The sequence below is a fragment of the Eriocheir sinensis genome, chromosome 2 (assembly GCF_024679095.1).
Source record: "Eriocheir sinensis breed Jianghai 21 chromosome 2, ASM2467909v1, whole genome shotgun sequence".
In the NCBI taxonomy this organism is placed as follows: Eukaryota; Metazoa; Arthropoda; class Malacostraca; order Decapoda; family Varunidae; genus Eriocheir; species Eriocheir sinensis.
In genome coordinates this window covers 31,454,493-31,482,009 of record NC_066510.1, presented here as the reverse complement: position 1 = coordinate 31,482,009, position 27,517 = coordinate 31,454,493, and the positions used below count along the sequence as shown (strand labels likewise).

Below are 27,517 nucleotides of genomic sequence, written 5' to 3'. Positions count from 1 at the left end.
ATGGACAAGGAAAATAGGCAGAATAGGAGACCATTGATTTAAAAAGCCTATGATTTATATATGAGGTCGCGGGAAGGCGATGAGTCATGGGTTAGTCCGTGCATGACGCCGTGCATGACCCGATCAGTGGAGTGGGTACGAATATGCTTCCTAGCGATCAATAGTAACATTATTAGAGGTTAGAATAAATGTCCGTACTCCATGGTGACTTGGGATAACGTCATGTCAATTAAGGGACTCGTGCTGTAAACACACAAGAAATATTAATTATGCATTGAATTAGTAACTTTTTCGTGAATTCAAATATAGCAATACACTACACGGATCTATTACAAGAGAGTAAAGGGAAATAGACTAATAAATCGAGTTGGATGCTGAGAATCATTTAAACACATACACGAAAGTATTGAATTAGTAACTTTTCCTCAAAAATTTAAAATATAGCAATACACTATATGGATCTATTGGCAGAAAGTAGGGGGAAATAGACAGTACTCAATGAGCGGGATGCCGAGAAGAACCATCGCGCCAGTCCGTGACGCTGGGACAGTAATGGCGGCCGAGGCAGCGGCGAGGCTCGAGGCTTGACACTGAGGGTGAGGCTGACACACCCGGAGCTCCGCGGCGCCCCCACCGACCCTCGCCCCCCGCCGCAGAGGCCCGCAGCGCAGCACAGGTGAGCGGGGCGGGCCGGGGCGCGGGCCGGGCCGGGGCAGGGCTGGGGCGGCCTGCTCCCGGGGCTTTGACAGGTGATCAGGCCGGTGTGGGGCCGCGGCGGCCTGCACGGGGCGGGGAGCAGGCTGCGGGGGGCGCGGGGCACGGCAGCGCGGTACCGTGCCCCCCGCGGGTGTTGGGTAAAGAGGTTGGTGACCCCCGGGTGCTGGGAGGGGGGGCTAGGGGGTGGGGGGCAGGCTGCCCCGGGGGGCTGGGGACAGGCGGGGGGAGGTGGGGTGTTTTGCTAATCATTTTGCAACGGGTCAAGGTTACCCCGGTGCACGTGTGCACGTCAGCCCCACACAGCCAGCGGCCCCTTTGTTGTGGTGCTGCCGCCAGCCCCAGGCCCCGGGGACGTGTGGCGGCCAGGGGCAGGGCAGGGGGTGGACGATAGCTTGTTTTAAGAGTAGACTGGATAGCTACATGGACGAGGGTGACAGGTGGTAGTGGGGGGAATGTGGAGCTGCCCTGTGTAGGCCATTCGTCCTCTTGCAGTCTCCCTATGTTCTTATGTGGTGGCCGTGGTGTGCCTGGGCGGGCGGTGGAGTGACCCAGTGCAAGGGAATGTGGAAGCAAAGGGGAGCGAGGAGGCCAAGGCCCCTCCTGCAAGCGGGTTTATGTGTATTTACCTGTCTTTGAGTGAGCCTGAGTGGTCAAAGCCCCCACTATTGGGTTTTAGCTGTGGTCAGGGCCGGCCCTAGCAGGTGCGGTGCCCAATGCAAAAATACATCTTACTGCCATTAGTGCAGTCAAACAAATACAAAACAATACAAACTGAGGTACATAAATGAGAAATGTTGCCAATGTAGTTGTCACAGTTTTGATGAGAAATGCTAATTTTATAGGAATATCTTACGTGACTTGGCAAATGCAAAGTCATTTCTAAGTTTAATGACGAGATTTTCTATTCTCTTTTTTCTATTACTCTCTCGGTCCCACATGTCCTGTGTGTATCGAAACACACGAGAAATTAATCAAGATCAGGTTATTCGCCGGCTGCCTGGGATTGAACCCGCGACCAGCGTGACGGGAGAGCCACTCCTTACCGAGACGGCCAAAGAGGTACCCCACTGGCTAAGTGGGTTATGGGAGGTTCGTTCATCAGGCATAGTCGCCACACTGCATAAGCATACCACCTCCCCTTCCCTCGCTGAAGAGCAAGTGTTACAGACCTCATAACATATGAGTGACGTCATCTCCGCGGGGCCCTCAGAGGCGTGGGGCCCGATGCAGTTGCATCGGTTGCATTGGCCTAGGGCCGGCCCTGGCTGTGGTGAGCTGGTAGTCTTGGCTGCTGTGGGATGCTGTGCGCTGCTCCACTTGACAATAGGAGTGATTGTGTAAGTAGCTGGTGTAAATGTCACTACAGGGAACAAAGCTTTACTGAAGCAGCTCAGGGGCAAAATAAAAATACTAAAAAGCCCACTATGCACTGCTATTAAATCAAATTGAATTGAGTGACCAGAAGGCCGGTCAATCTCAGATGGAGAGGCATCATAAGAACATAAGGAGACTGCAAGAGGTCAAATAGCCTACACAGGGCAGCTCCAGAATCCCTCCCACTACCACCTGTCATCCTCGTCCATGTAGCTATCAAGTCTACTCTTAAAACAAGCTATCGTTCCTGCACACACTATGTGATTGCTGAGTCTATTTCATTCTTGATCCTCCACTCTTGGCACCTGGTAGTGTTTGTCTTTGCGGCCCTTTGTGCTTCACATCAGTGGGCACTTGGTATCTTGCACTGTATTTTTACATGAAATCACCTTGTGTTTTTTAATTAAAGAAAAATATCTTAATTTCAAAAGTAGCGTGCATCGCATTGTGTGTCATGATCTTGATAATACATGGCTGATTTAGCAGATTAGGGGGTGGCTGAAATAGTGTATTGCATTGAGTGTTTAGTGTATATATGTGTATGAATATTTATACAAAGAAATTTTTGGAGCATGACTATTTACAAAGATTTGTTCCATTTGTTTAGGATAGTTCTTCTTTTATTGTGTGTAAATTTGGCTTGTGTGGGGGCTGGATCAGGAAGCTTGTATTTTTTCTTTGAGAGAGAGAGAGAGAGAGAGAGAGAGAGAGAGAGAGAGAGAGAGAGAGAGAGAGAGAGTGTGTAAGTTTTATCATGGGTAACATCAGCTTGCATTTCTTTTGTTTTTTAGTACTTTTGCATTTGAGTGTATAAATCTTTAGCATGGTTATTTGACATCCACTGAGTGTTGCATGATGAGCCTTGTTGATTGCCGTGGAAACAGTTCTTGTATATCCTGATTCAGATGAACTGTGGAGTGTGTAGATACTAGGAACCTTGAGCATTTTCTCCATTATTGTGTTGATTTCCATTGATTGGCATGGTGTGTCACTCGGCATTGATTCACGTCTGAATTACACTTTATTCATATATATATATATATATATATATATATATATATATATATATATATATATATATATATATATATATATATATATATATATCTATATATATTTTTTTTCCTTTCTCAGTACTCTGTTTTTCCCTGTGTAGTGGAGTAGCACCTAGCTCATTTGTGTCACCCTTGATGAAGTACACTGACTGGCATGACTACCATTAAAGATTTAATGTAAAATCCATTAATTTACTGTTTATTTCAGCTAGGTGCACCAAGCACTGCAGCATTGGCCCACTTCATACTTCAAACATTTAAATTTTGTCTGTGCTCAGAAACCATTTATCAAAGTGTGTTTTCTTTTATTCATGCCACGTCCATTTCAGAAATTTATAGCATTTCTCTACATAATGTGTAATACTTTTACAAATATCCATCTCCATAGTTCATATTGGGACAAAGATTGAATGAGTTGTGAGAGTGTGTAAATCTTGACATTACTTAGGAGAGAGAGTAGCTGGCATGAGCTTGAATGACCTGCACTGGAATACGAATGAAATATATCTTTGATATCACGACAAAAATACTCAGAGTAGATAAAAAAATATTTATATTTTTCTTTGAAAGTTAGAGGAGTGATGAGTTCCATTTCCCTTTAGGCCTGAGGGCAGTGTATTGTTTATTGTGATGGTTGAGTTGGTGACTTGGAAGGAATGTGATGTATGGAGGTGATTGTGTCATTTTGATGCTGAGTAGTTTTTATCACTTATGAAGTAATGTTTTGCCACTTAGCTGTGGCCAAATTATACATTTACCCTCATTGCCATTAGTTTGAGGAAGCCATCTGTTCTAGGACTGGGAACATTGAATATCTAGCACATGCTGGTCTCTATTTTGCCAGTTTGTTTTTTATCCACAAGGTCTACTTGGTAGCTACTGAAAAAAATTACTTTTTTATGTTCATATGCTTTACTTGCCAGGGTGTCTGCCATGGCAGTTTGAAACATGTAAATTGAAACATGCGTTGGTAGATAGGCCTGTGCTGGTGCTTCATTTAATGTCATTAAGTATATTTTCATATAACATCTATTGTCAGTCTTGGTAGATTTCCAATTTTTCACTCTTATAATTATTAGCTCTATCTACAAAGATTGTGATGGCACTAGGAGGGTCTTCTGTCGAGTGGCCTGGGTAGGTGTGTTTGGGGAGCAACATATTTCAGCACTTAATAATTGTTGGCCAGGGTGCTGCATAATAGGAATTTTTGGATAGAGTTAAATGTGCAATTAAAACTCCGAAAAGTGCATTAGCCTTAGTAAATGTCTGGATAGGTATGCTAGCATAATGGTTAAGAGAGACTGAAATATGAGTTAGTTGAGAGAGAAAAGCGAGGCAGTTCAGCAAGAGCTAGTGTTCATAGTTTGTTACATTATACAACTTGAAATTTTAAGGAATTTGCAGGCTGGACGGCTCCCTTTGTTCATCAGCCTACATGATTTTGGCAAGTCAGAAAATGTACGTTCATGTTCTCTTTATTGTGTGGAGAATTTAAAATTCCTTGACTATATACGTTGTGTTGCTTGACACAAAGTTAAGATTATTGAGCAGTTAAACTTTGTGCTAGTAATGATTCATTGAGGCTGTTTAGTTTATTAGAGATATAATCATAGACTTGTCGATCAGAAAAGTTGCAGCCATGCAGTAAGTGCCCTGATAAATATATTTGTGATTTTCATGCATTAAATTTTTGAAAGAAAAAAAAGTTGAAAGTTATTTTGTGGGCGGCCAGGTGTGGAGCAGATGAGTGGCTGTCTGATGTGCTGATGTGGTTGGTTCCACAGGTGACAGCAAGATGGCTCAAGAGCAGAACAGGACGTTGTACGTTGGCAACCTGGACAACACAGTCACCGAGGACCTCATCATGATGCTGTTTGGCCAGCTGGGTGAGGTGCGCAGTTGCAAGATGTTTCGCGAGCCCACTACCGACCCCTATTGTTTTGTTGAGTTCTGTGATCATATGACTGCCCTCAATGCCATCACCATGATGAATGACAAGATGCTTCAGAACCGAAAAATGCGTGTTGACTGGGCCACTGGTCAAGGTAACAAGAACAAGTATACCAAAGTAGACACGAGTAGGCACCACCATGTGTATGTTGGAGACCTTAGTCCGGAAATAGATGAACAAGCCCTTAGGGAAGCCTTTCAGGTGTTTGGAGAGATTTCAGACTGCAAAGTAGTAAAAGACCCACAAAGCTTTAAATCTCGAGGTTACGGTTTTGTGGTGTTTGTGAAGAAGATGGATGCCGAGACAAGTATCAGTGCCATGAATGGTCAGTGGCTTGGCCGGAAAATGATAAAAACGCGCTGGGCCACACGGAAGCCGGCAAACACTCCTAACGAGACCAAACCCGAACAGAAGAAATTAAACTATGATGAGGTGTTCAACCAGACAACACCCACGAACACTACAGTGTTTTGTGGCGGACTGAAGCAAGACATAACTGAGGAAATGTTGCACAAGTCTTTTCAGCCTCATGGACAGATTGAAAAGATTAAAATCTTTAAGGAAAAGGGCTATGCTTTCATAAAGTACACCAGTAAGGAGAGTGCGTGTCAGGCTATTGTTGAACTTCATAATTCTAACCTGAATGGACAGATGATTAGGTGTTCGTGGGGGAAGGACACAGGCGTGGACCAGGCCAGCAACCCAGCACAGGAGGCCAACGGGGCACAGCCTAGCATGCCCACCTACCCTAATGGAGGCGGCTTCCCCAACCAGATGGGCCAGATGGGGTACTGGCAGTATTACCCTCAGCAGATGCCCTACAATCAAATGCCCTACAACCAGTACCCTTACGGCTACCAGCCCAACCCTGGATACATGTGGATGGGCTGGGGGCAGCAGGGGTGGGGCCAGCCCGGCCAGCCAGCGCCGCCGCCACCGGCCCCCCAGCAGGGACAGCCCCAGCAGTGAGCTAGTGATACAAGGCGGCCTCCATACACCAAGCCCTCGATGCTTCGTTTTCATCTTTGTAAGTGCAAAGACCTTCAGACCAATATATGATGTATGTATATAGCTTTATTCATCACTTGGAAATCAATTCTAGGGCGCTACTTAATTATCTCTTGTCCATAAGCACTATCATGTAGAATTAGACAAAAGATTATTAAAAGTGTTCCTTTTGTAAGAAAAGTAATTTTGTAAAGTTTTATATCAGGAATACATTGAATTGTATTTTATACTGTTTTTTGAAAACAGATATTGAATGACTTTCATGGCTGCTTAATGATCAGCTGTTGTAAATACTGTTACCAGGTCATTTAAGTTTCTGTGCATAAAAATCTTAGCAGTAGTAGTAGGGTTTCCCTCTTGGCCATGGAGGTGGATTCATGTTGAATGTGTGAGTGTGTACTAATCTTTCAGTACCTTGATGCAAATTTCGACAGTTGAAATATTCAGTGGCGTGCTTGGAGTCCAGGGATGAGTGAATGGCTGTGAGACAGATAGCTGTATTTAATATTAACCCAATTAGTTTCTTGCACCAACTCATGAGTATTACTCTGTATAATCACATTCCAAAAATGAGACTGGTTAATTGGGATTTTTTTTTTTTTCCTTTGACCCTTTTAGTTAGTGAATTGAGAGTTGTGTTTTGTGCTTAGCATGAAATCTTTTGTACACAATCCCATCCATGTACAGATACTAAAACATGAAAATAAAGGAATGGTGTGAACGTTAAGTATTAAATTGTCATTCCCTGATGTATCTATCTCACTAAACCAGCAATCTTTTTATGTTTCAGGCCTAAGGCAGGGAAGCTTTGATTCCACAAAATGTATGGTATACATAGGAGAAGCTTACTAAGTAAACTGGCTGACGCATTCCTCTCTTGTTGCAGGGGTGCTGTGTTGCCTTGTTGTCCTATTTAAGTGCAACACTGCAGGTCAGTGGGTCACTTGTTTGTACTTACTACTTGTTCTGGTTTTGTCTGTTCACAGTAGCTCAACTGCACATAATGGAACCCAGCTCTCAGTGGCACACAAAACTTGTTGCAGGCTAACCTGTATCTGTAGGTCTGTGCCACTGGGTGTAGTCTAGGGGTTGGTGAGGGCAAAGTCCCCCAGTCACCCAGCAGCATCTCTCTGGCTCTGGCATGCAGGCCTTACTTATCTCTGCCAGACTTGAGTCATGCCAAGGGATAGTTTAATTTGCCTGGCATTTAGCTAGGACTGGCCAGGTTATATTTTTGAACTTGCCCATATTGGGCCTTGGCTACTGGCAGAGTGTAGCAGGTCAGAGCCATCATTAGGTCTTAGAGGGAAACTTGTGCTATACTGCTGTGAGTGACTGAGTGGAGGGAACACTCACCAACACTAGAAGGGGAAGGCTGCCCAGGTAAGCCTTACACTGTTCCATTTCTTTGTTCTGTTTTGAAAGTGCAATTGGGATCCAGCCCCTGCTCGGAGAGAGGTATGTCCAGTTGTGCCAGTTTACCTTACTGTTTTGTAGTTGGGTTGGACGGGAAGCTGTGATATGCTTAAATATGCTTTCTTTACCATGATATGAAGACATCTACTTCTGCTGCAGTATGCTTAAGGCATAGATTTCAATAGATCAAGAAAAACTTGAAATGTAGTTTGAACAAAATGTCATGAGCACTTCAAAATGGGAGCTGCATAACTGCACCCACAGGGAGTACTTGGTTCTCAAAGGATGATGGGGTGGAGTAGAATAGGTCACGGGCTAACTCTGCCACAAGTTGAAGTCTCATTACGTCAGTTTTTAATTGTAAATGGTTCATCACGTCACGGGGTGTAGCTCACGCTTTCCTCACCCTCTCCACCTGGTGCAGCTCCTCCTTGTTTTCCTTCTCAAGCAGTTTGTGACCCAGAAAATTCTTTGATTTCCTTTGTTCTAAATTTGCTGCATTTTATCCTTAAAGATTTTAGTTTTCATTCCCTTGGAAATACTTTACTTATTTAATTAATTATTATTATCTCATGAATGTCACTTCAAAAACAGTTCTGTAGAGGTGTCACTCTAGTTATCTATTTATCTTCTTATATATATATATATATATATATATATATATATATATATATATATATATATATATATATATATATATATATATATATATATATATATATATATATTATAAATATCTATTTGTGCTTCTTCTGTGCTTCCAGTTGACAGTAGCATTCCTGTAGCTATGGCTTTTAGCCTATAGCATAGTTTTTGCTGCACTTAATGATTCAACGTGTTCCTACCTTGTCACATTCCTAGAGCTCAAGAGGGTTAAAGAACTTTCTTCTCTGCAAAGTACTCACCCTCTTTTAGAAGATTCTTGGGTCACACCAAATACCTGTATTTTGTCTGTACATTTCTTTTCACTTTCTTCCTTGACTGTTTAGGTCACTCAGTATTCTGTCTACTGTCATTGGGATCATGAAGTCTGTGGTACACACATATTGAGTACTGGAATAATCCTCTAAAGCTGCATCTGATCACCGAACTTGGGAAAATAATGATCTTTCTCTAATGGACTTGCTGTGTATTGGGGGTCTGTGGAGGAGGGCTCTGGGAGGCTCATGGCCTCATGCACTGAAGGGAATTGAAATCCTGTTGCTGTAAGTGAGAGTTGTTTACAGTTGCCTCAAGAATGTAAAGTATGTTTTCAAGTTTTAACCGAGGAGGACACAGTAAGTTGTTTTACGTGTGGTGTACTAAGACGGACGCCAGGGAGCGGCGAGCAGCACCCCGCAGAGTGAGACCTGTGATGCTTGACAGTAAGTGCTGCCGGAGGCATCCATGAGTTGTAATGTTGTACTTTATATAAGGCTTATACAATATGCATATTTTCCTAAGAATAAATGTACTATATTTGTTTAAAAATGTCCATTGTGGTAATCTTGAATAAAGAGTTGATGATGACTTCCATTTTTCTGTGGCATCAGTTGGGAGATTCCTTTCTTCTGACTCTCTTTGGTAATATGTGCATATAGTTAAATTCCACTTGTCAGCACATACTATATTAGAGCTGATAGACGTTAAGCTACATTTAGTTTCGCTTGTTATCATTTTGTTTCGTGCTAGCATGCACGCCTCCGCGGTGTACTGGTTAGCATCCCTGACTACGAATCTGCAGGCCTGGGTTCGAATCCTGGCCTGGGCAGTCGGTAACCCGGATGTTACACTGTCCCTGTGTCAGGTTAAGGGTTTTCTCCCACCACAGGCTCAAGGACAAATGGGACAGATGACCATTGTAAGCATTTTGCTTTAAAAACATCATTCAGTATAATATTTTCAACTAGGAAGGAAAGTCAAATGCATCAGCTTCAAAACATTTTAAGTTTTGAGCACTGTAAAAGTCCTTTAATCCGGATAGCAACATCCCCTTTCCACACCCATGCCCCTGATTGGAAATCGTTAAGGTCAGGTGGTGACAGAAGAGGGGGCAGATGGAGGTGTGTGTAATGCTTCACCCCTTTGAGGGATCATAATTGATAAGTGTTTTTAGTTATTGGTCAGGGATGGAGTGAGTTGTGTATTCGAACACGAATACTTCAAATTCCAATGAATAGGAATTCGAATACACTGAAATGGTTATAATTTGAATACAAATGAAAATATTTCTTGAAAGTATTCATGAATACTTCTCATTGAAAAATACCTTCTAGATGTAGCTGGGTACAGCACTGTTCTAAAGCTTTGCAACAGGAAAATGAGCTTATGAATAATGATTTATGGCCGGTGCCAGTATTCAGTGCAAGGACCACGTTTACCTTACAACATGTTAAGGAACAACGGCTGTTATTTCTGTCAATAAATTTTGAAATATTCGTCAGATTATTCGCAGAATACGAATACTCTTCCCTTGTATTTGAATATGAATGAGAATACTTTGATTTATAGGAATGATTATTTGAATACGAGTACACCGAAATATGGTATTCGAATACTAATACTCCATCCCTGTTTTTGGTCAGCTGAAACACTTATATAAACCTGAGTATATTTCAGCATGCTGGCTCTTCTTGTTCAGCATCATTGTCCAGCTGTTGCTGCTGCTTTCATTTGCTAACTCTGAATGGAATGTATGCATTTGCTGTTGTTAAAGTGACTCAAAAAACCTAACTGGCATCCTGCCTTCCATGGCTTATGTCCCTCCTTGTCCAGTACCTATACCATAACAGAGATCCTTGTCAGTGCTGTTCTCATTGGCTTAGCAGATCCATGTAAAGGTGAGAAGCACGTGCACCCATGCAATGCGGCGTGTGTGCTGGGCTCGCATTCTTGTAGGTTTCGAGGTTGAAATCGAAACCTGACTCCAAATTAATCCACAGTAAATATCAGATGAAGTGAAATTGCATAACTTTGGTCTTTGTCTCCAAAAATTAGTCGAAAGTAAAACAAATTAAATAATATACCCTGATTGCCTTGCCTAACAAAGGGATACTAGTTTATCACTGGTTCTTAACCCTTAAAGCGCGGGTGTCGACAATTGTCGACAGCTGGTTCCTGGGCTCAAACTGCGGGTATCAACAATAGTCAACAAGCCATTTTTTCACTTAGTGCGCTGTCAAATTTAATTTGTTTGTGGTGAAGTAGAGTGAGCATGTCATTTCTTTCAAACAATACCCAGCCATGCTCTCTTGACTAATTTTTGGTCAGTGTACGCCAGTGTTAGCTTTGAGAAGATGTCTGCTAGACATCCCACTTCTTCTCACCTTCCAGTGAATTTCATCCATAAGATGGGGGCCCTTTGACCTCGGTACCAATTAAGGGCATCAGGAAGGCCCGGAAGTTAATTTTTTTGGGGTGTTTTTCACATAAACTATATAAAGTTTATGCCTTTTATTACTAAATCATATAAGGGAAGTCCACTAAGGGTGGAAAACTGTCTATAATAATGCATTTTCAGTGATCTTATTCAACATTTTGTAGTCGCTCTACCAATGGTCATATAGATTTCAAATTAACATCAAAAGACAGGTGAGGGTATGTACTTTACAATGATAGTTCATTCAGTCACACATGTTAAGTAGCAGTAAAAAGGTATGCAAGGTTGAAGTGAGGTATGTTTTAGCCTGAATATGCCCGCGTGGAAGGACAGGCACGGCAAAACAACCCCGCACTTTAAGGGTTAAAGTGGGGGGCGTTATTCATTTCCAGGTGGGGCTCGAGCCTTGGGGGAAAAGTTAGAAGTTCTGTTGGAATATTGTGATGACCTTAAGAAGAGCACTGGCTAACGTGTTTAGGAAAATGGCACTGTAGACTCATGCATTCTGTCTTCAATTAACCAAAACCTGACAAAAGCAAAGAAGGGCATTTATGACTTTGTATTAAATATCTGGGTTCTAGTGATGACACTAGTTTTAGGTCATTTATTATGCGCACATGAAAGATAAGCCTAGACTAGGTTGAGGAAAATGCGGTTATGCAGCCTATGCTGATCTCAAGAAGGCATTTGATTCAGTACAATGCGAGGCATTCTGGGATCTGCAACTCTGGGATTCCTATTAGGAATATTGGTCTATTGACTGGCCTGTAGTACTCTACTAATGAGTGCTGTGAAGTAGGTGGGGTGTGAACACAGGAGTGAAGCAGGACTGTCCCTGCCCCATCACTTTTCAATCCTTGTATTGATTATTTATAGACCTGGTGTTAGGCACAGAATCCTTGTAACCCAGATTGAACAGGATAGTATTATGAAGAAAATAATTGACAGTTTGTGATATTGTTACAGGATGCAGTACACAAGGTTTCAGAAGGGAAGGGAATGTTCAAAGGTAGATCAGCATTCGGCAAAGTTTTCTTACTGCAACTCGGTTTAATTTTAATAGTTTTCCTTGTGACTAATTTTGCAGTTTCTTGACAAATGTATTCCTCTTCCTGCCTGGTGAAGTGGCAACCCATTAAGAAGTCTCAAGGCCCAGTGCCAGATGGTATAACAAGTAGTGAAGAAGGGGACTCAGGGGCAAGGGGTATACAGATTACGTATTTGTTATTGTGTGTGTGTAAAGTGTATGGAAGGCAAGCAGTGGGTCACATCAGGATATGGTGTGTGCAAAGGCTAAAGAGTCCTAGTGAATGGTCTGTTTCATATCCAGACTGAAGTAAGGCAGGGATGCATCTTGTTCCTCTGGCAATTTTAACATTCAAGATACGATTGTCACCAAGGGGCCAAGGGGGTGGGGGTGAGGTCCCAGTTGCAGATCCCTGAGTATGTAGCTCCAAACTCACACCAGCGAGGAAAATGCTGGCGATTGTGAGTCCAGCACGTGATCAGACCAAGTGAATTGCACGCACACGTACACACACGCACACGCGTCCTTGATGGGGGGGGGGCGAGGCGGGGAGATTACCCCAGCCACGCCCCCGGTGTCGCATGTTTTTCGCCCCCGCCCTCCTTGTCTCAGTCTCCCTCGGTCTACAGTAGAATGAAAGGTTAGGTTAAAGTCTTAGGTGAAAGCTCTTCGGATTTCGCTGCAGACAGACAGACAGACAGACACACACGTATTTGAAACCATCAGTCTTCATCTTCATGAGGTAAAACCATGCTTGGTATGTTTTTATTTTTATTTCTATATTAATTAGACACACGTTCAACTAAAGCATTACCAGTGCCACGGACCCGGCTGACCAAAGTGAATCATGTCATGTAAGTACAGCCAATGGGGGCCAGTGTGGTGAGGGGCACCATAAAAAAAATAGTCTGGGAGTGCTTGGAGGGCGTTCCTGAGGGGCGAGTCTTGACCTGTCTGCCAGTGTTACCAATAGTGGCTCCAAGGTGTGCAAGATTACCCAGATATCCAAGAAGAGGATGGAAAACATACTGTTGCTAATAAATTTGCTTTCAAACTTACTATAATATATGTATTGTGCAGTATTAGCTCATCTATCACACATGGTTCTATAAGATCCTCACTGGCCATGCTATATAGCTATATATTGGTTATTAGCCACCAGGTGAAGAACCATCGGCCTAGATGGATACATAGATTATATTGTCATGAAATTATACAACTACAACTTAAGGTGAACTTAGCAGAAAGTTCAAGAACCAAAGCATAATCTTCAAACTAATGGAAGTGTTGGACAAATTTCTTGAAGCTTTCTTTATAGCTGGCTGGAACACTGGAGGTCATGAGTAGCCTACATGCCAAACAAAGAACAAGATTTTATAAGCATAGAGCATCTTAACAGCACATGTGAAGGGGTAAGTGTACTAGGAAGGTGACCTCCAGTAAGTTTGCAAAATTGAAAAGTATCTGTGAGACAAAGAAATAGAAAATAGAGCAGGATACAAAGAAAGAATGTGATTGAAAATGCTGAACATGAGGCTGTTCCATATAATTCTAGAGACAGGGATGCTGGAGACTTGCTGGGGCTACATAACTGATGTCTACCACTCCTTCCATCTCTTTATGTCTTATAGAATGGTTGAATCTGTACAGAATTATGACAAATGCGATTTTCTTGTGTGTGATGCAGAAAAGTAAGTATGTCCTGCAGGTTCCTCCAGATGCTCACACTCCCAAGCCTTGAATTTAAGATTTCTGGAGGGGAGTCACTGCTGCTAGAAACCCTTTGAACATTTATGACCTCCTGTGTGCTGCATAACAAAAATAGTAATAAATAATAACTCCAATACTTTTAGTTATAGGGAATAGTGCTTAGCAGGCTTTTTATTGTCATTTTTTCCCTTGAGCTGCTGCTTCCTCTACTGAAAAAAAAAAAAAAAAAAAAAAAAATGCATCAAACTTCCTTGCCTCAACAGAAAGTAATAAGAGTAATCGGCCAAAATGTCCAACACCCACCACCCGGAGTGCTGGACGACCAGTGACGTCTGCATGTGGCTGAGGGAGCGAGGCCTCGGCATCTACGTGGACCAGTTCAAGAGGCACAGGATAGATGGGGAGGCCTTGCTGCTCCTGACAGAGAGAGACCTGAAGGAGGACTTGCAGATGAGTGTAAGTTTAAGTGTCTATTGCAATGTCTCCTTTTAAATTTTTAGATTACTGAATTGCAATGGCTCCTTTTAAATTTTTAGATTACTGAAGTTTTCCATCAAGTTCCTTTATTTTCAACCGAGATATTATGTTAACGGACTTTGGTTTATGTTAGCTGTTGGTGAAGTATTCCATTAACAGTTACTCTGTATCATTACTTATTCTTTTTTCATTATTATTAATTATTTATTTTATTTTCTCTTATTTTTTATGTTTCTCTTATGACACTGGTAGGCTTTCTTGATGGGGCGAAGTGGTCAGGTCCAGCCCATTATGGTGCAGGCAGATATTTATAGTGATGGTTTGTGAGTGGATGGAATGAGTAATGAAAGTGTGTATGAGCATTTTGGAATGTGTCACAGGGTTGAAGGGAAGAAGTGTGGAGTGGTGGAAGAAGTGAAGCGACAGACCTTAAAGTGGTTTGGCCACATGGAGTGAATGGAGGAGAGTAAGATGACCAGAAGGGTGTATGTGAGTGAGATAGAGGGAGGGAATGCTAGAGGACGACCCCCCAGTGAAATGGAGGGATAGGGTGCAGGAGTACGTTAGGGAGAGGGGGAAAAGATCGTTGAGAAACTTTGAGCAGGCAAGGAGGGAGTGTCTGGATAGAGGAAGTTGGAAGCTCTTCTGCCGTGGCCATCCCCTGGTGGGAGCTCCTAGGAGCAGGCGTCGATGAAATGATGATGATGATGATGTGCCATCTTGCTTCTGTTCATGGTCCTTGGTTCAAGTTGGCCATCGGTGAAGTAGTTTCTCTATTTCGTTACCGAGATATTCCGTTAGCAGGCTTTGGTCTTAGTTGGCGGTTGGTTCTCCCCCAGGTGCTTGGTGACGTTAAGAGACTTGGGGCGGCGATAAACAGGCTGGCCAGGGCAGGGATACATGACCACCTCGACTTCCACAACAGCGTGTCTATGTCTGCCTCGTCCTCGGCCGCACACAGCAGTCAGCACCTCAAGCACCACACACTCAGCACACTCTCATCTACTCCGCTTCACACACGTTCCAGGTCAGTACAAACGAGTCCTGTGTTGAAGGGCTTCTCTCATCCCTAGTACATGATTACTCACACAGGTTTTCATGCTTAGTTGCCACCACCTTCTCAGCCATCCCCACCTGCCTGCCATGGCCACCAACTTCAGTGCTATAGATTTTTTTTTTTTGGTGAACTTGAACTCTTTTGTATGTCTTTTTAATATGACCAGACCACAGCATAACTCTTTTCTCTCTTTGTCTTTTATGTGCCATTTGTATTTCTTATCTGCATTTCATCATTTCTTAGGTTGTCAAGCCTTCACACACCTGAGTATGCTTAGTTCATGTACTCTCACCTTGGTCTTTCTTGCATGAGCAAAATTAACAGTAAGTCTCATCAGATTCTCTTTATATCAGCTTGTTAGAGGATACATGTAGATGAAAATTGAATGCCAATGCAGTATATTAGCACTGATGTATCTTGCAGAACTCTAATTGTACACCAATGAGTGATGGAAATTAAATCTGGGCCTGAAGAATGAAGGTCACAGTGACAGAGGCCACTTCTGTGACCCTTATCCTGACATCCTAGCCCCCGTGGAAGGCACAGATTCAATTCCCAGCCCTCAGTGGCATACAATTCACGATTTTACATTGTGTTATTACAGTTTCTCGAATGAAATCTTGCAGAAACTATTCTTCTGACTCCCAAGCCTCAGACCTGCCCGAGCAGCCCCGGCTGGGCAATCTGCGACGAGCCAGCGGGGTGGCGACACAGCTGAGGCCGGAGTACTTCAGGACTGCCATCTCCTTCCTGTATGTCCTCCTCGTGACCTGGATCACGGCTTTTGTCATGGTCTTTGTGCATGACAGGGTGCCAGACAAGGTGAGGAGTTACTGCCTTCTTGTGTAGACTCTGATTACTTTGAACATTGTTTATTCTTGAGTGTATGTGAATTTGAATTTGGAAAGCAAGTTTGGAGAAACATTTCAAAAGAGGCAAGAGAGAGATGGGAGAGAAAGTACAGAGAGAGCAAGGCGTTGGTGACCAGATTTGTTAGGGGACGTAAAGAGAGAGTAAATGAGCAAGTTGGTAGAAAGATATCACCAAAATATCTGGAGAACAAGAAGTGCTTCGGGAAGGAAGTTAAGAGACAGTATATGAAAGTAAACATTTTATTGAAAAAATAATTTGACATACACTTTGTTCACCAGCTATCAAATAAGGTTAGCCTATTTGCTACAATGAGTAAAATTCTAAGTAAGAGTCAAGATTCACTAAAATTGGTGTTCTCAGATGCTTAGGAATATGGGCCTAGTAACATATCATGCATAGGTGACTGGTATGTGTGAGGATTACCCGCACTTCACCAGAGTCGGGTGTTGGAGTAGATGTGCCACTCATTTTACGGCTCACTGATTTAAGTTTTGGTTGACAGGAGAGGCACCCGCCCCTTCCAGACATCTTCCTGGACAACGTTCCGCACATCTCCTGGGCCTTCCAGCTCTGTGAGATCACCATCATCACACTCGCCTCAGTTTGGTTTGGCATTCTGTTTTTCCACAAGCACAGGTAAGAAATCAAATTGTCCTTATCCTGTTTGCCTTCTCTATTTGCAGAATTTATCATCTTTCAGTAAAATTTTCATACATTGTGCAGCTTCATTTATTTTGGAAGTATGTATGTTTTTGCTGAATTAATTATTGATTCCTAATTTGTTTTAGTCTGTCATGATTTGTGTGTGCGGGGTCATTTATGTGGCTGGGGGGGCATGTGTCTGTGGGGTTTGTTTACATACTGTGGGGAGACATCCTGTGGGGACCTGTGAGCTGAGTCGATATATATATATATATATATATATATATATATATATATATATATATATATATATATATCTCTCTCTCTCTCTCTCTCTTCTTCTTCTTCTTCTTCCTCTGCTTTACCACTTTGGCCCTGCAAAGACAATTCCCCCTGTGAATACTGCATACTCATTATTATTTATATGGTGCTCATTTAATTTGTGGATAACACACGCTCTTACAGACTTATATAGTTTAAATTCACATAATATGCAAACAGACTGTATTTGGGTTAAGTGGGCAACCTTTAGCAGTAGTCATGCATTGAGCCATGTGCAAAGCAGTGCTTGTATCAGCTGTGTAAATGTCTCACTACACAGGTCCATAGCTTGTCGGAGATTCTGTGCCCTCTCTGGATCGGTGCTGCTCCTTCGGTGTGCCACAATGTTCATCACCAGTCTCTCAGTCCCGGGATCCCACCTGGAATGTGCCCCAAGGGTGAGTAGAAATTCAGGATATTGCAGGCTGGTTTAGCACTTGGTTCCCAGCCTGTACATGCCCTTCATGAACACTTAACCAGCACACCGCATGAGAGCTTCAGCACCAAGCATCTCCTGGCAAAACAGTAGTGCTGAGTGCAGGCAGCTAAGTAGTGTCTCATCATATATTTAAATGTTATGGATGACACACTATTTATAATTTGTCTAAGTTATATACTGGTCAGATGCAAACATTTATTGTATGATGCCCCATGTGTTAGGAATAATAATTAAGATAATGGGCAGCCAAAATACTTTAACTGGTTAGAGGAAGTGTTGCAGGTAATTCTGAAGTAATCTCTCATGTATTGCAGATAAAAAGTATTGTGCTTGTATGTTGAAGTACAAAAATTTACTGTATTAGATAGATTTATATTTACCAGTTTTTATATGTGCCGTATTACAGATCCAGAGTGACACTTGGACCAAAATGAGTCAAGCTTACCTGATCTGGCGCGGCGGCGGCCTCAGCCTGATGGGCGTGCGGACGTGTGGAGACTACATGTTCAGTGGCCACACCGCCACCCTCACACTCCTCAACTTCTTCATCACAGAATGTAAGTGTTGGCAAGACTCCTCTTATTCAGTGTCAGCTCATGGTAGGATCAAGTTCATGCCTGTGCCAGAGAAGGATGGAGTACACTAGCATCAGATGGAGGGAGGGGGAAGATATTGGGAAAGGCCTTTGCTCTGTAGTTAACTTTACTAGAATTCACAGGAAAAAAAAAATGAATCCCACAAGGCAACCTCCTTCCAAACTGTCCAATTTTGTGCAGTCTTGCAAATCTGCACAGAAATGGACAGTTTGGAAGGGGGTTGTCTCAAGGGATTTTCTTGTCCCCTGAATTCTAGTATGGCATTTGCTGCTGCTGATAAATACTGAATGTGGATATTTTTGTATTCTGTATTTACCCTCTTGCAGATACTCCCCGAAGAGTGTACTACCTGCACATCTTCTCCTGGGTGCTGAACATGTTTGGCATCTTCTTCATCCTGGCCGCCCACGAGCACTACTCCATCGACGTGTTCATCGCCTTCTACATCACGTCCCGCATGTTCCTCTACTACCACTCCCTGGCCAACAACCGCGCCCTGCAGCAGCGGGACTCCTTCAGGACAAAGATCTGGTTCCCCATGTTTAGTTACTTTGAGGCTCACATTGATGGTATTGTCCCTAATGAGTATTCCAATCCTTTAGCAACAGGCAAACTCATAAAATTAGTGAAAACTCTATTTTCGTGGTCAAACAGTGCACCAAAGAAGGAAAAAAGTAACTAGTATCTAACACTGTGCGGTTGTTCTGGACGTGGCATTTTAAAGGTTGTGAACGTGCTCAAATATGTCCTGTTAAATGTACAGTTTAACCTTGTCCTGGTAGACTGTTTGGGAAGATGCAATCCACTTCCCATGACATGTTTACTGTCCAATTTTATTCCAGTATTGTTTCTCTTCAAAGCTTTAATTCTGATATTTCATACCATACTACCTCTTGCTATACACAGTTGTGATTAGCTGTATCCCTACTGCCCTTTGCTCTGGCTTAAGAGATACGTTGTACCAATCCATCTTTATCTCTAACGCCCTCTTCCCTCACAGGGCCTTCCCTCCAGGGAGTGGCCATGGCAGAAGCATGTAATTAACCTTTTTTTTAATAATAATAAAATAATGTGTTATAAATGGAAATGAATTTACAATTTACACTTGCCACTTGTGCAAGTTCTTCCAGATTGATTCCATCATGCACTTTTTATATGAATCACACAGTTAAGCAAGTAATCAAATAAATCAATACTCAAGGTATATTTGATGCCACAGTCTTAATGTATTCACTGTTAGTGAAACTGAAAGCAGCATGTGCTGGCCTTAACCAAAATTTTAGAATGAATTGTGTCCTGTGGGGCAATCCTTGCTAGAGTTAGCCAACTCTTACACCCAGTATGATGTATTCTTTGACATGATGTATCCCTCACCTGCACGGCTCCTACCTAACAAATTTGACCAACATTCCTCCCTCCCAACAAGTGTTCACTGCAGGCGACATGCCTACAAAATGAGAACATGTTTCAGGTAATGAATGTGCCTCATAACTTCCATTCCTAAAGCTCCACCTCACACTACTCCTGCCACATACAAGCAATAGCTGAGAGAGAAGGAATGGAAGATTGTGTTGACAGTCTACATTTTGAGGAAGGCAATTTACCATTATTGATACCTTTAAGATGTATATCCTTGCTGTGATGCTGTACTACTTTCACTTCCTGCTTCTACATGAAAATTGAAGCACAATTATACATGCCTATATTATATATATTTCGTTCTCTGAAATATGTACATGCAGTAAGTTTCATGTGGTAAACTCTAGAAGGCATGGTAATGCATAACATGGTCATGTTACATCCCATTTGCATAAAGTGGCTCATCAATTCTGCAAGAGTCTGCTGCTAAGAAAGTTAGTCCCCACACACCTTGGTGGCACACACACACACGCTGACCCCTGAGTCACTTCTCAGAACTATTCAAGGAGAATCTCCAAGCTATAACAATCATGTCTAATTGATGGAAGTATCAACACGATTCTTACCTGGGGGAAGTGAGAAGGTGCTCTGAAGAGGGAGGAGCCTTAGTCTGTCGCGGTGCAGCAGGATGTTGGTTCTTGCGTCACCCTCACCGGAATGGAAGGAACTTGGCTCCGGCAGGCACTGTATCAGAGGTTGAATGAAGTGTTTAACACTTTACAAGTTGACCAAAGATATGTGAGATCATTGCTTCAAATATGAGTGTGTGCTAACTTAATACTTAATATAATTTATTTTATAAAAAGCTTTTATTTTTCATTAACTGCTAGATGTGTACAGTTAGGGAGAAAATGGTAATGAGTGTTTGCACTGAAGAGCTAGGCAGGAAAAGTACTATAGAATGGGTGACATGCAATGGATTCTCAGTTAAGCACCATTTCCCTCCGTGAAACATCATTGTACGTCTGTTGAGAGGCACAGTGGGAGCAGCAGGGATGACCCCAACAAAACAGGACCAGAATGGAGGTACTTGTGGCCAAGCTGTCAGCAAGGGGTTGCCCTGTCCTCCCCACTCTTCGCCAAGACAATCAGATGCCTCAATGTATCCACTTGCACATTATTTATATTCTTCCTCAGGCTTCTGTGTTAGGCAAATGCATGAGACTGGTGCTCCTGAGAAGTGTTCGTGCAACAGGCAACTTGTGCTGCTGTTGGGCATTGAAACCACTGTTGTGTTCTGGCCAGAAAACTTTCTTGCTGTGTTACTAAAAAATCTTTCAGTTACAATATTTACTTTTTATATAGGCTCCATAACTGATTTCATTTGCAATATTTATATTTAGAGTTTCTTCAGCACTTTATTTTATTCATTAATAGTTGATGTGTTCTCTGCTTGGCTTCCTGCAAGGCTTCCAGCTGTGGCTGTTGCTACAGACAACTCCAGGATATGAATGGGTTCAAATATTCATACTTTTTAAAGCTCAATTCTTGATATTGGACATCATGGTAGTGCTTACCTTCATAAGCTCGCCTTCATATTTTTTTTATGAATAAACTGAGGACAAACAAATTAATATGCTGTTGACTGGAGGCTAATTTAGACTTTTCTTGTGTTATTCAGTAAAAATTGCAGCTGGAAGTTTATGGCCCAAGTTATGAAGAAGTTCAGCCTTTAGGACAAGACTAGGATGTAGACCGAGGCACACTGAATGACTGGCCTGTTTTTATCCTGTGATCCTGTGAAGTATGCAGTGTACTTATACCCTAAACATTTCTTGTTATCTGAGCTTGGCAGCGTCCTGTTTCCTGGGTGCATTATCCTCTTGCATTTCACTAGGAGAAGCTTCAGCGCATTTCACTTGTACATCAAGACCAAGCTATTTTTATGTTAAACTGAAAAGCTTTATATTATATACAAATATAATAAAACTTTTGAACCATCATGTTGTCGAGTTTTCATATTCTGGATTATAAAGACTAAAAAAACACTGTGATTATGAGACAAATAGTAACACACAGAATATAATAGTTTACATGGGGCAGCTGTAAGTGTGTATTTACCTAGTTGTAATTTTACTGGGCCTGGGCTTATGCTGGTGTGGTCCCGTCTCCGTATCTATAATTATCCAACTTTTCCTTGAAGCTCTGCACACTCTTCGCCGATACTATTTCATTCACTTAGTCTGTTCCAAACCTCTATATTTCTTTGTGGGAAGCTATATTTCTTTATGTCTCTTGAGCATCTTCCCTTCCTCAACTTTTTACTATGTCCTCTAGTGTGTGTGTGTGTGTGTCCAAGGATTTTTATCACGCTTATATTCTTTCCCTGTGCCTTCCTCCCTATAATTATTCTTCCCTCCCTCCCTCCCTCCTGCTTTATCTCCCTTTACTCGGCTTCCTTCCATCTCTCCTTGCTTCAATATCCCTCCCTTCATCTTCCTCCTCGCCCTCCCTCTGTATCTCTCCCTGTGTCTTCCTCATATAGTCTTCCCTCCCACCCTCCTGCTTTATCTCCCTTGCTTCAGTCTTCCTCCCTTCCTACCTCTGCTTTCGTTGCTCCCTCCCTCCCTTTACTTTCTACTTTCTTCCCTCCTATTACTTACTCCCTGCTGTCTTCCCTCCCTCCGTCCTTCCCTGCCCACCTGTCTTTAATCTGTCTATTTCCTCCTTTCCATTACTTTCTTCCCGGTCTCTCCATCTTCGTTCACCTAAGAAGTGCATCTGGTAGGAGGAAAGACGTGTTCTGAGGATCGTATATAGAAGGTCAAGAAATGATTTGTTTTTGACCTCATTTTCATATCTATGGGCCAGCTTTACAGTTCCCCATGATGGGTTAGTAAGCTCCCAAACCAATACCAGAGCCTTCGAAATTTCCTTGTATAGTGTCTAGTGTTTATATTTAAGTTCACAAATTTGACGAAACTATACAGGAAAAGTCTTGTGTATTTAGTGTGGCAACGAAGACCTCACCATTTTGGATTGTATGGGATTCTATAGTTTTGTTCGGGCTGTTACGAAGACACGTGTGCTGGACTGTGAAATCGGCTCTTTGTCTGCCCGTTGAGGGAGGACTCCGTTTGGGTCTAGGGTCCATGGTCTTGAACGTATATCAGGCTCCCACTACAAGAAGAGTAATCGGGTCTCCATATGAAAGAGAAGAGGAGGGATAATGAGAACGGAAGGAAGGAAGGAAGGAACTATGAAATGGGAGCAGAGGAGGATGGAACGAATGGAGGAAGAGGAGGAAGAAGGTGAAATGAAGAAGAAGAAGACAAAGGAAAATGAAAAACGGGGAGGAGGAGGAGGAGGAAGAAAGGGTGAAAACTGGAGAGACAGAGGAAGGGAGGACAAGTGGAAAAGGGGGAGGAAAAGGGAGAAACAGAGGAAGGAAGGGAGGGAGATAACGAATTAGCTAGGATGGGAGATGAGAAGGGAGAAGAAGAAAATAAAGGGAGAAAGGGAAACAAGATGAGAAGATGGAAAAAAGGGAGGAAGGGAGGACAAGTGGAAAAGGGGGAGGAAAAGGGAGAAACAGAGGAAGGAAGGGAGGGAGATAACGAATTAGCTAGGATGGGAAATGAGAAGGGAGAAGAAGAAAAGAAAGGGAGAAAGGGAAACAAGATGAGAAGATGGAAAAAAGGGAGGAAGGGAGAGACAGAGGAAGGAAGGAAGGGAGATAACGAATTAGCTAGGATGGGAAATGAGAAGGGAGAAGAAGAAAAGAAAGGGAGAAAGGGAAACAATATGAGAAAATGGAAAAAAAGGGAGGAGAAAGAGAGAAAGGGAGAAACAGAGGAAGGGAGGAAGGGAGATAACGAATTAGCTAGGATGGGAAATGAAAAGGGAGAAGAAGAAAAGAAAGGGAGAAAGGGAAACAAGATGAGAAGATGAAAAAAGGGAGGAGAAAGAGAGAAAGGGAGAAACAGAGGAAGGAAGGGAGGGAGATAACGAATGAGCTAGGATGGGAAATGAGAAGAAGAAGAAAAGAAAGTAAAGGAAAAAGGAAGGGGATGACGAAGGAAGGGAAGGAGGGAGGGAGGGAGGAAGACAAGGAGGAGGAGGAAGAAGAGGAGGAGGAGGGGATGCTGGAGATGTAATGGGCGAGGAGATGAGCAGCCTAAGCCTCATTGGCGGATGCTGCAAGTGAAGCTCCGCCCACTTAATTGTCCCCGCCCTCTGATTGGTCGAGAGCTGCGTGCCCCTGTGCCCCAGCCAGCCAATGAGAACGAGCCCTTTACGCCCTTACCCCCCTCCCGCCTCCTTGCCCTCTTCCGTCGCCCCTCCCTCCCCCTACAGCGTGCCCACCGCCTGTACACACACACACACACACACACACACACACACATTGGTATATTTTCCTTTATAAATGAGTATGGAAAGGAAATAGAGGAGAGAAAGAAAGGAGAGAAGGAGGGAAGGGAGGGAGGGAAGAAAAGGGAAAGGGAGGGTAAAAATGGAAGGTAAGGGAAGGGGGAAAGAAGGGAGGGAAGAAAGAGAGGAAATTAATAAAAAAAACAGAGAGGGAAGCGAGGAAGAAAATACGGAGACAGGAAGAAAGAAAATAAAGGAGAAGGAAGAAAATCAAGAGAAAGATGCAGAAAAAAAGGGAGAAAAAGTAAATGGAGGAAGGAAGGACGTAGAGAGTAAAGGGGGAGAGAGAGAGAGAGAGAGAGAGAGAGAGAGAGAGAGAGAGAGAGAGAGAGAGAGAGAGAGAGAGAGAGAGAGAGAGAGAGAGAGAGAGAGAGAGAGAGAGAGAGAGAGAGAGAGAGAGAGAGAGAGAGAGAGAGAGAGAGAGAGAGAGAGCGGAGGACAATTACACGCGAAGGAAGGAGAACCTCAAGATACCTGTAAATAAACTTTATAATGAAGGTCTCTCTCTCTCTCTCTCTCTCTCTCTCTCTCTCGTCGATGAGATACTAAAAAAGAGAATGGACCGTGATGAGAGAGAGAGAGAGAGAGAGAGAGAGAGAGAGAGAGAGAGAGAGAGAGAGAGAGAGATAGAAAGGGGGGAGCAGGAAGGGTGTAGCCGGAAAAGCACGGAAAGGGGAGCGAGATGAGGGAAAGGGGGAAGGGGAGGATGGGAGGGGAAGGGAGGAAAGGAGGAAGGGGAGGGGAGGGAGGGAGGGAGGGAAGATGAATGGTAATGGTGAGGAAAATGAATAACTAGGCGAACGCATAGAAAATGGAAAATGGGAGAAAATGGGATAATAATTGGGGAGCTAAAAAAAGAAGATTCAATGGCCCCCCCAGAGAGAGAGAGAGAGAGAGAGAGAGAGAGAGAGAGAGAGAGAGAGAGAGAGAGGGAGGGAGGGAGGTTGATAAGAAAAGCTAAATATAGATACTTTTTGTCAACGCTGCACTTGTCCTCCCCTCTCTCTCCCGGCACAACATTACAATATAACGCGACCTAAAGCATAATGAGAGAGAGAGAGAGAGAGAGAGAGAGAGAGAGAGAGAGAGAGAGAGAGAGAGAGAGAGAGAGAGAGAGAGAGAGAGAGAGAGAGAGAGAGAGAGAGAGAGAGAGAAAGCAAAAGTATTACAAATTAATATCAGGGGAGGGAGGAGGAGGAGGAGGAGGAGGAGGAGGGAATTTAAACCTGAATGACCTAATTTGAGGTGTTTAAAGGTTAATGCTCTGTAATTGAGGTGACGACATGATAACCGGGGGGGGGGGGGGGGCTTGTATCCTCCTCTTCCTGTCCTTAGAAAATAATACAAACAATGATAATAATAACGATAATAAGAGTAATAATGATCTATCTGCATCATCATTCACATTGCTTCTTAAAATCGTCAACTATACTTCTTAATTCTTCTTCTTATTAATCTTCGGCCTTTTCATCAGCTCTATCTTCTATCGTCTTCTTGGTATATAGACTGAAGGGAAGGGGGGGAGGGGAGAGGAAAAGAAGATAAGGAAGGAAATGAAAGGGAGAAAGGAAGGAGGGAAGGAAGGAAGGAAGGAAGAGAGAGAGGAAGGAAGGAAGGAAGGAAGGAAGGAAGGGAGAAAGAATGGAATGAGGGAAGGAAGGAAAAATGGAAAGAAGGAAGGGAGGAAGGAAGGAAGGAAAGAAGGAGGGGAGGGGGAAGGGTGCAAGGGAGAAAGGAAGGAAGGAAGGAAGGAAGAAAGGAAGGAAGGAAAGAAGGAAGGAAGGAAGGAAGGAAAGAAGGATGGAAGGAAGGAAGAAAAGAAAAAAAATAAAGGACCCGAGAGAAAAAAACATCGAAGAAGAAAAAGGATAAAAAAAAATATTAACAAAAAAAAAATAACTGAAAAAAAACGAAATCAAGGAGGGAATGAAAATGAAATAACTAAAGGAAGAACATCACAAAAAGGAAAAAGGAGTAAATAACCAACCCAAGAGAAAAGACGAAGAAGGAGAAGAAGGAAAAGAACAAGACCAAAAAACAAAAGAAAAATCAAGGAACAAAAAAAAAAAAATCAAGAAAATCGAAGTGGACCAACAGTGAAGTGAAGTGAAGGGAAGGGAAAGGAAGAGGACCCCACGTGGTGCCCCGAACTACCAGCGGGAGGAGGAGGAGGAGGAGGAGGAGGAGGGAGCTGACGGGTGCGCAGACGGCCGGCATTCATCAGCGGGTATCGGCGTGATCTCCCGTCAAGGGGCGGCGGCGGGGACGTCACGGAGGGCACCGGGGATTCTGGGGCACCTCGCTTCGACTCCTGGGGCGGTGGAGGGCGGGGGGAGGGAGGGGGCAGAGGATAAGGGAATGAAGGTCGTATGGGGGAAAAAATAAAGTATATGAAGAGGGAGGGAAGGAGGGAACGAAGAACAGGAATGAAGGACTGATGGAAGGAGAGTAAGGGAGTGATGGAGTGAAGGAAGGAGATGAAGAAAGGGAGTGATGGAGTGAAGGAAGGAGATGAAGAAAGGGATTGAGGGAATGGGAGAATGGGGGGGGGAGGGAGAGGAGGAGGGAGTGAAGGAAAGGGAGGGAGGGAATGAAGGAAAGGAATGAAGGATTGTAGGAAGGAGAGTAAAGGAGTGAAGGAAGGAGATGAAGAAAGGGATTGAGGGAGTGGGAGAATGGGGGGGAGGGAGAGGAGGAGGGAGTGAAGGAAAAGGAGGGAGGGAACGAAGAAAAGGAATGAAGGATTGAAGGAAGGAGAGTAAAGGAGTGAAGGAAGGAGATGAAGAAAGGGATTGAGGGAGTGGGAGAATGGGGGGGGGGGAGGGAGAGGAGGAGGGAGTGAAGGAAAAGGAGGGAGGGAACGAAGAAAAGGAATGAAGGACTGAAGGAAGGAGAGTAAGGGAGTGATGGAGTGAAGGAAGGAGATGAAGGAAGGGAGTGAGGGAGTGGGGGAGGTTAAGAAGGAGTGAGTGGTGAGTTTGACCCTGAGTGAAGGAAAGGGAGGGAGGGAAGGAGGGAGGGAACGAAGGAAATCAGGGAAAGAAATGAGAGAAGGAAAACAAGGGAAGGAAGGAAAGGGAGAGAAGAAGAAAGAGAAAGACAGAGAGGAAAGAACCAAGCCACCTCTACCCTTCTCTTACTCGCCCCTCCCCCCACCACACACAGCCTAGGAATACTATAGACACCTTGACGCAGACCTACCTTACATAAACCACCGATGAGCGTCTCTATCCAAGGTCAACAAGTGGAGGGAAGGGACACGAGGGAGCGCGGGCACGACCTCTTGCATGGGGGGCACCAGCGGCGGCTCCTGAGACACCTACCGGGGGGTGAAAATGACCAAGTTACTGTGAAGGAGAGTTAAACAGGAAGGCGAAGAACTTAAAATGGGAGAGAAGGAGAAAGAGGAGGAGAGAGAGAGAGAGAGAGGGGCTAATATAGATAGATAGATAGATAGATAGATAGGCAAAACAACACCTTCAGTAATATATCAGGATCTTCAAGAAGTATTTATATATATCTGTACTAGTGGTCGTAAGGGGTTAGAGGAGGAGAGAGAGAGAGAGGGAGGGGCTAATATAGATAGATATATAGATAGATAGATAGACAGATAGGCAAAACAACGCCTTCAGGATATATCAGGATCTTCAAGAAGTATTTATATATATCTGTACTAGTGGTCGTAAGGGGTTAGAGGAGGCAAGGA

The 27,517-nt window shown here is 43.4% G+C and overlaps 1 protein-coding gene across 9 annotated transcripts; it reads left to right on the top strand.

The window, feature by feature from the left end:
• The first annotated feature begins 491 nt into the window (after positions 1-491).
• LOC127002841 (ceramide phosphoethanolamine synthase-like) lies at positions 492-21,383 on the top strand. 9 transcript variants are annotated; one of them, XM_050869062.1, is made up of 9 exons: positions 492-676; positions 6,992-7,036; positions 13,880-14,072; positions 14,933-15,120; positions 15,777-15,972; positions 16,526-16,659; positions 17,267-17,384; positions 17,832-17,982; positions 18,348-21,383. In XM_050869062.1, the coding sequence occupies exons 3-9, from the start codon at positions 13,905-13,907 to the stop codon at positions 18,701-18,703; spliced, it is 1,311 nt and encodes a 436-aa protein (XP_050725019.1). In that variant the 5' UTR covers positions 492-676; positions 6,992-7,036; positions 13,880-13,904; the 3' UTR covers positions 18,704-21,383. The 9 variants fall into 9 exon arrangements, 7 of the variants coding, with proteins under 7 accessions (XP_050725019.1, XP_050725024.1, XP_050725041.1 ...); XM_050869067.1 differs by having other exon boundaries at positions 6,896-7,036; XM_050869075.1 differs by lacking the exon at positions 492-676 and adding an exon at positions 6,041-6,124.
• Positions 21,384-27,517: the final 6,134 nt, after the last annotated feature.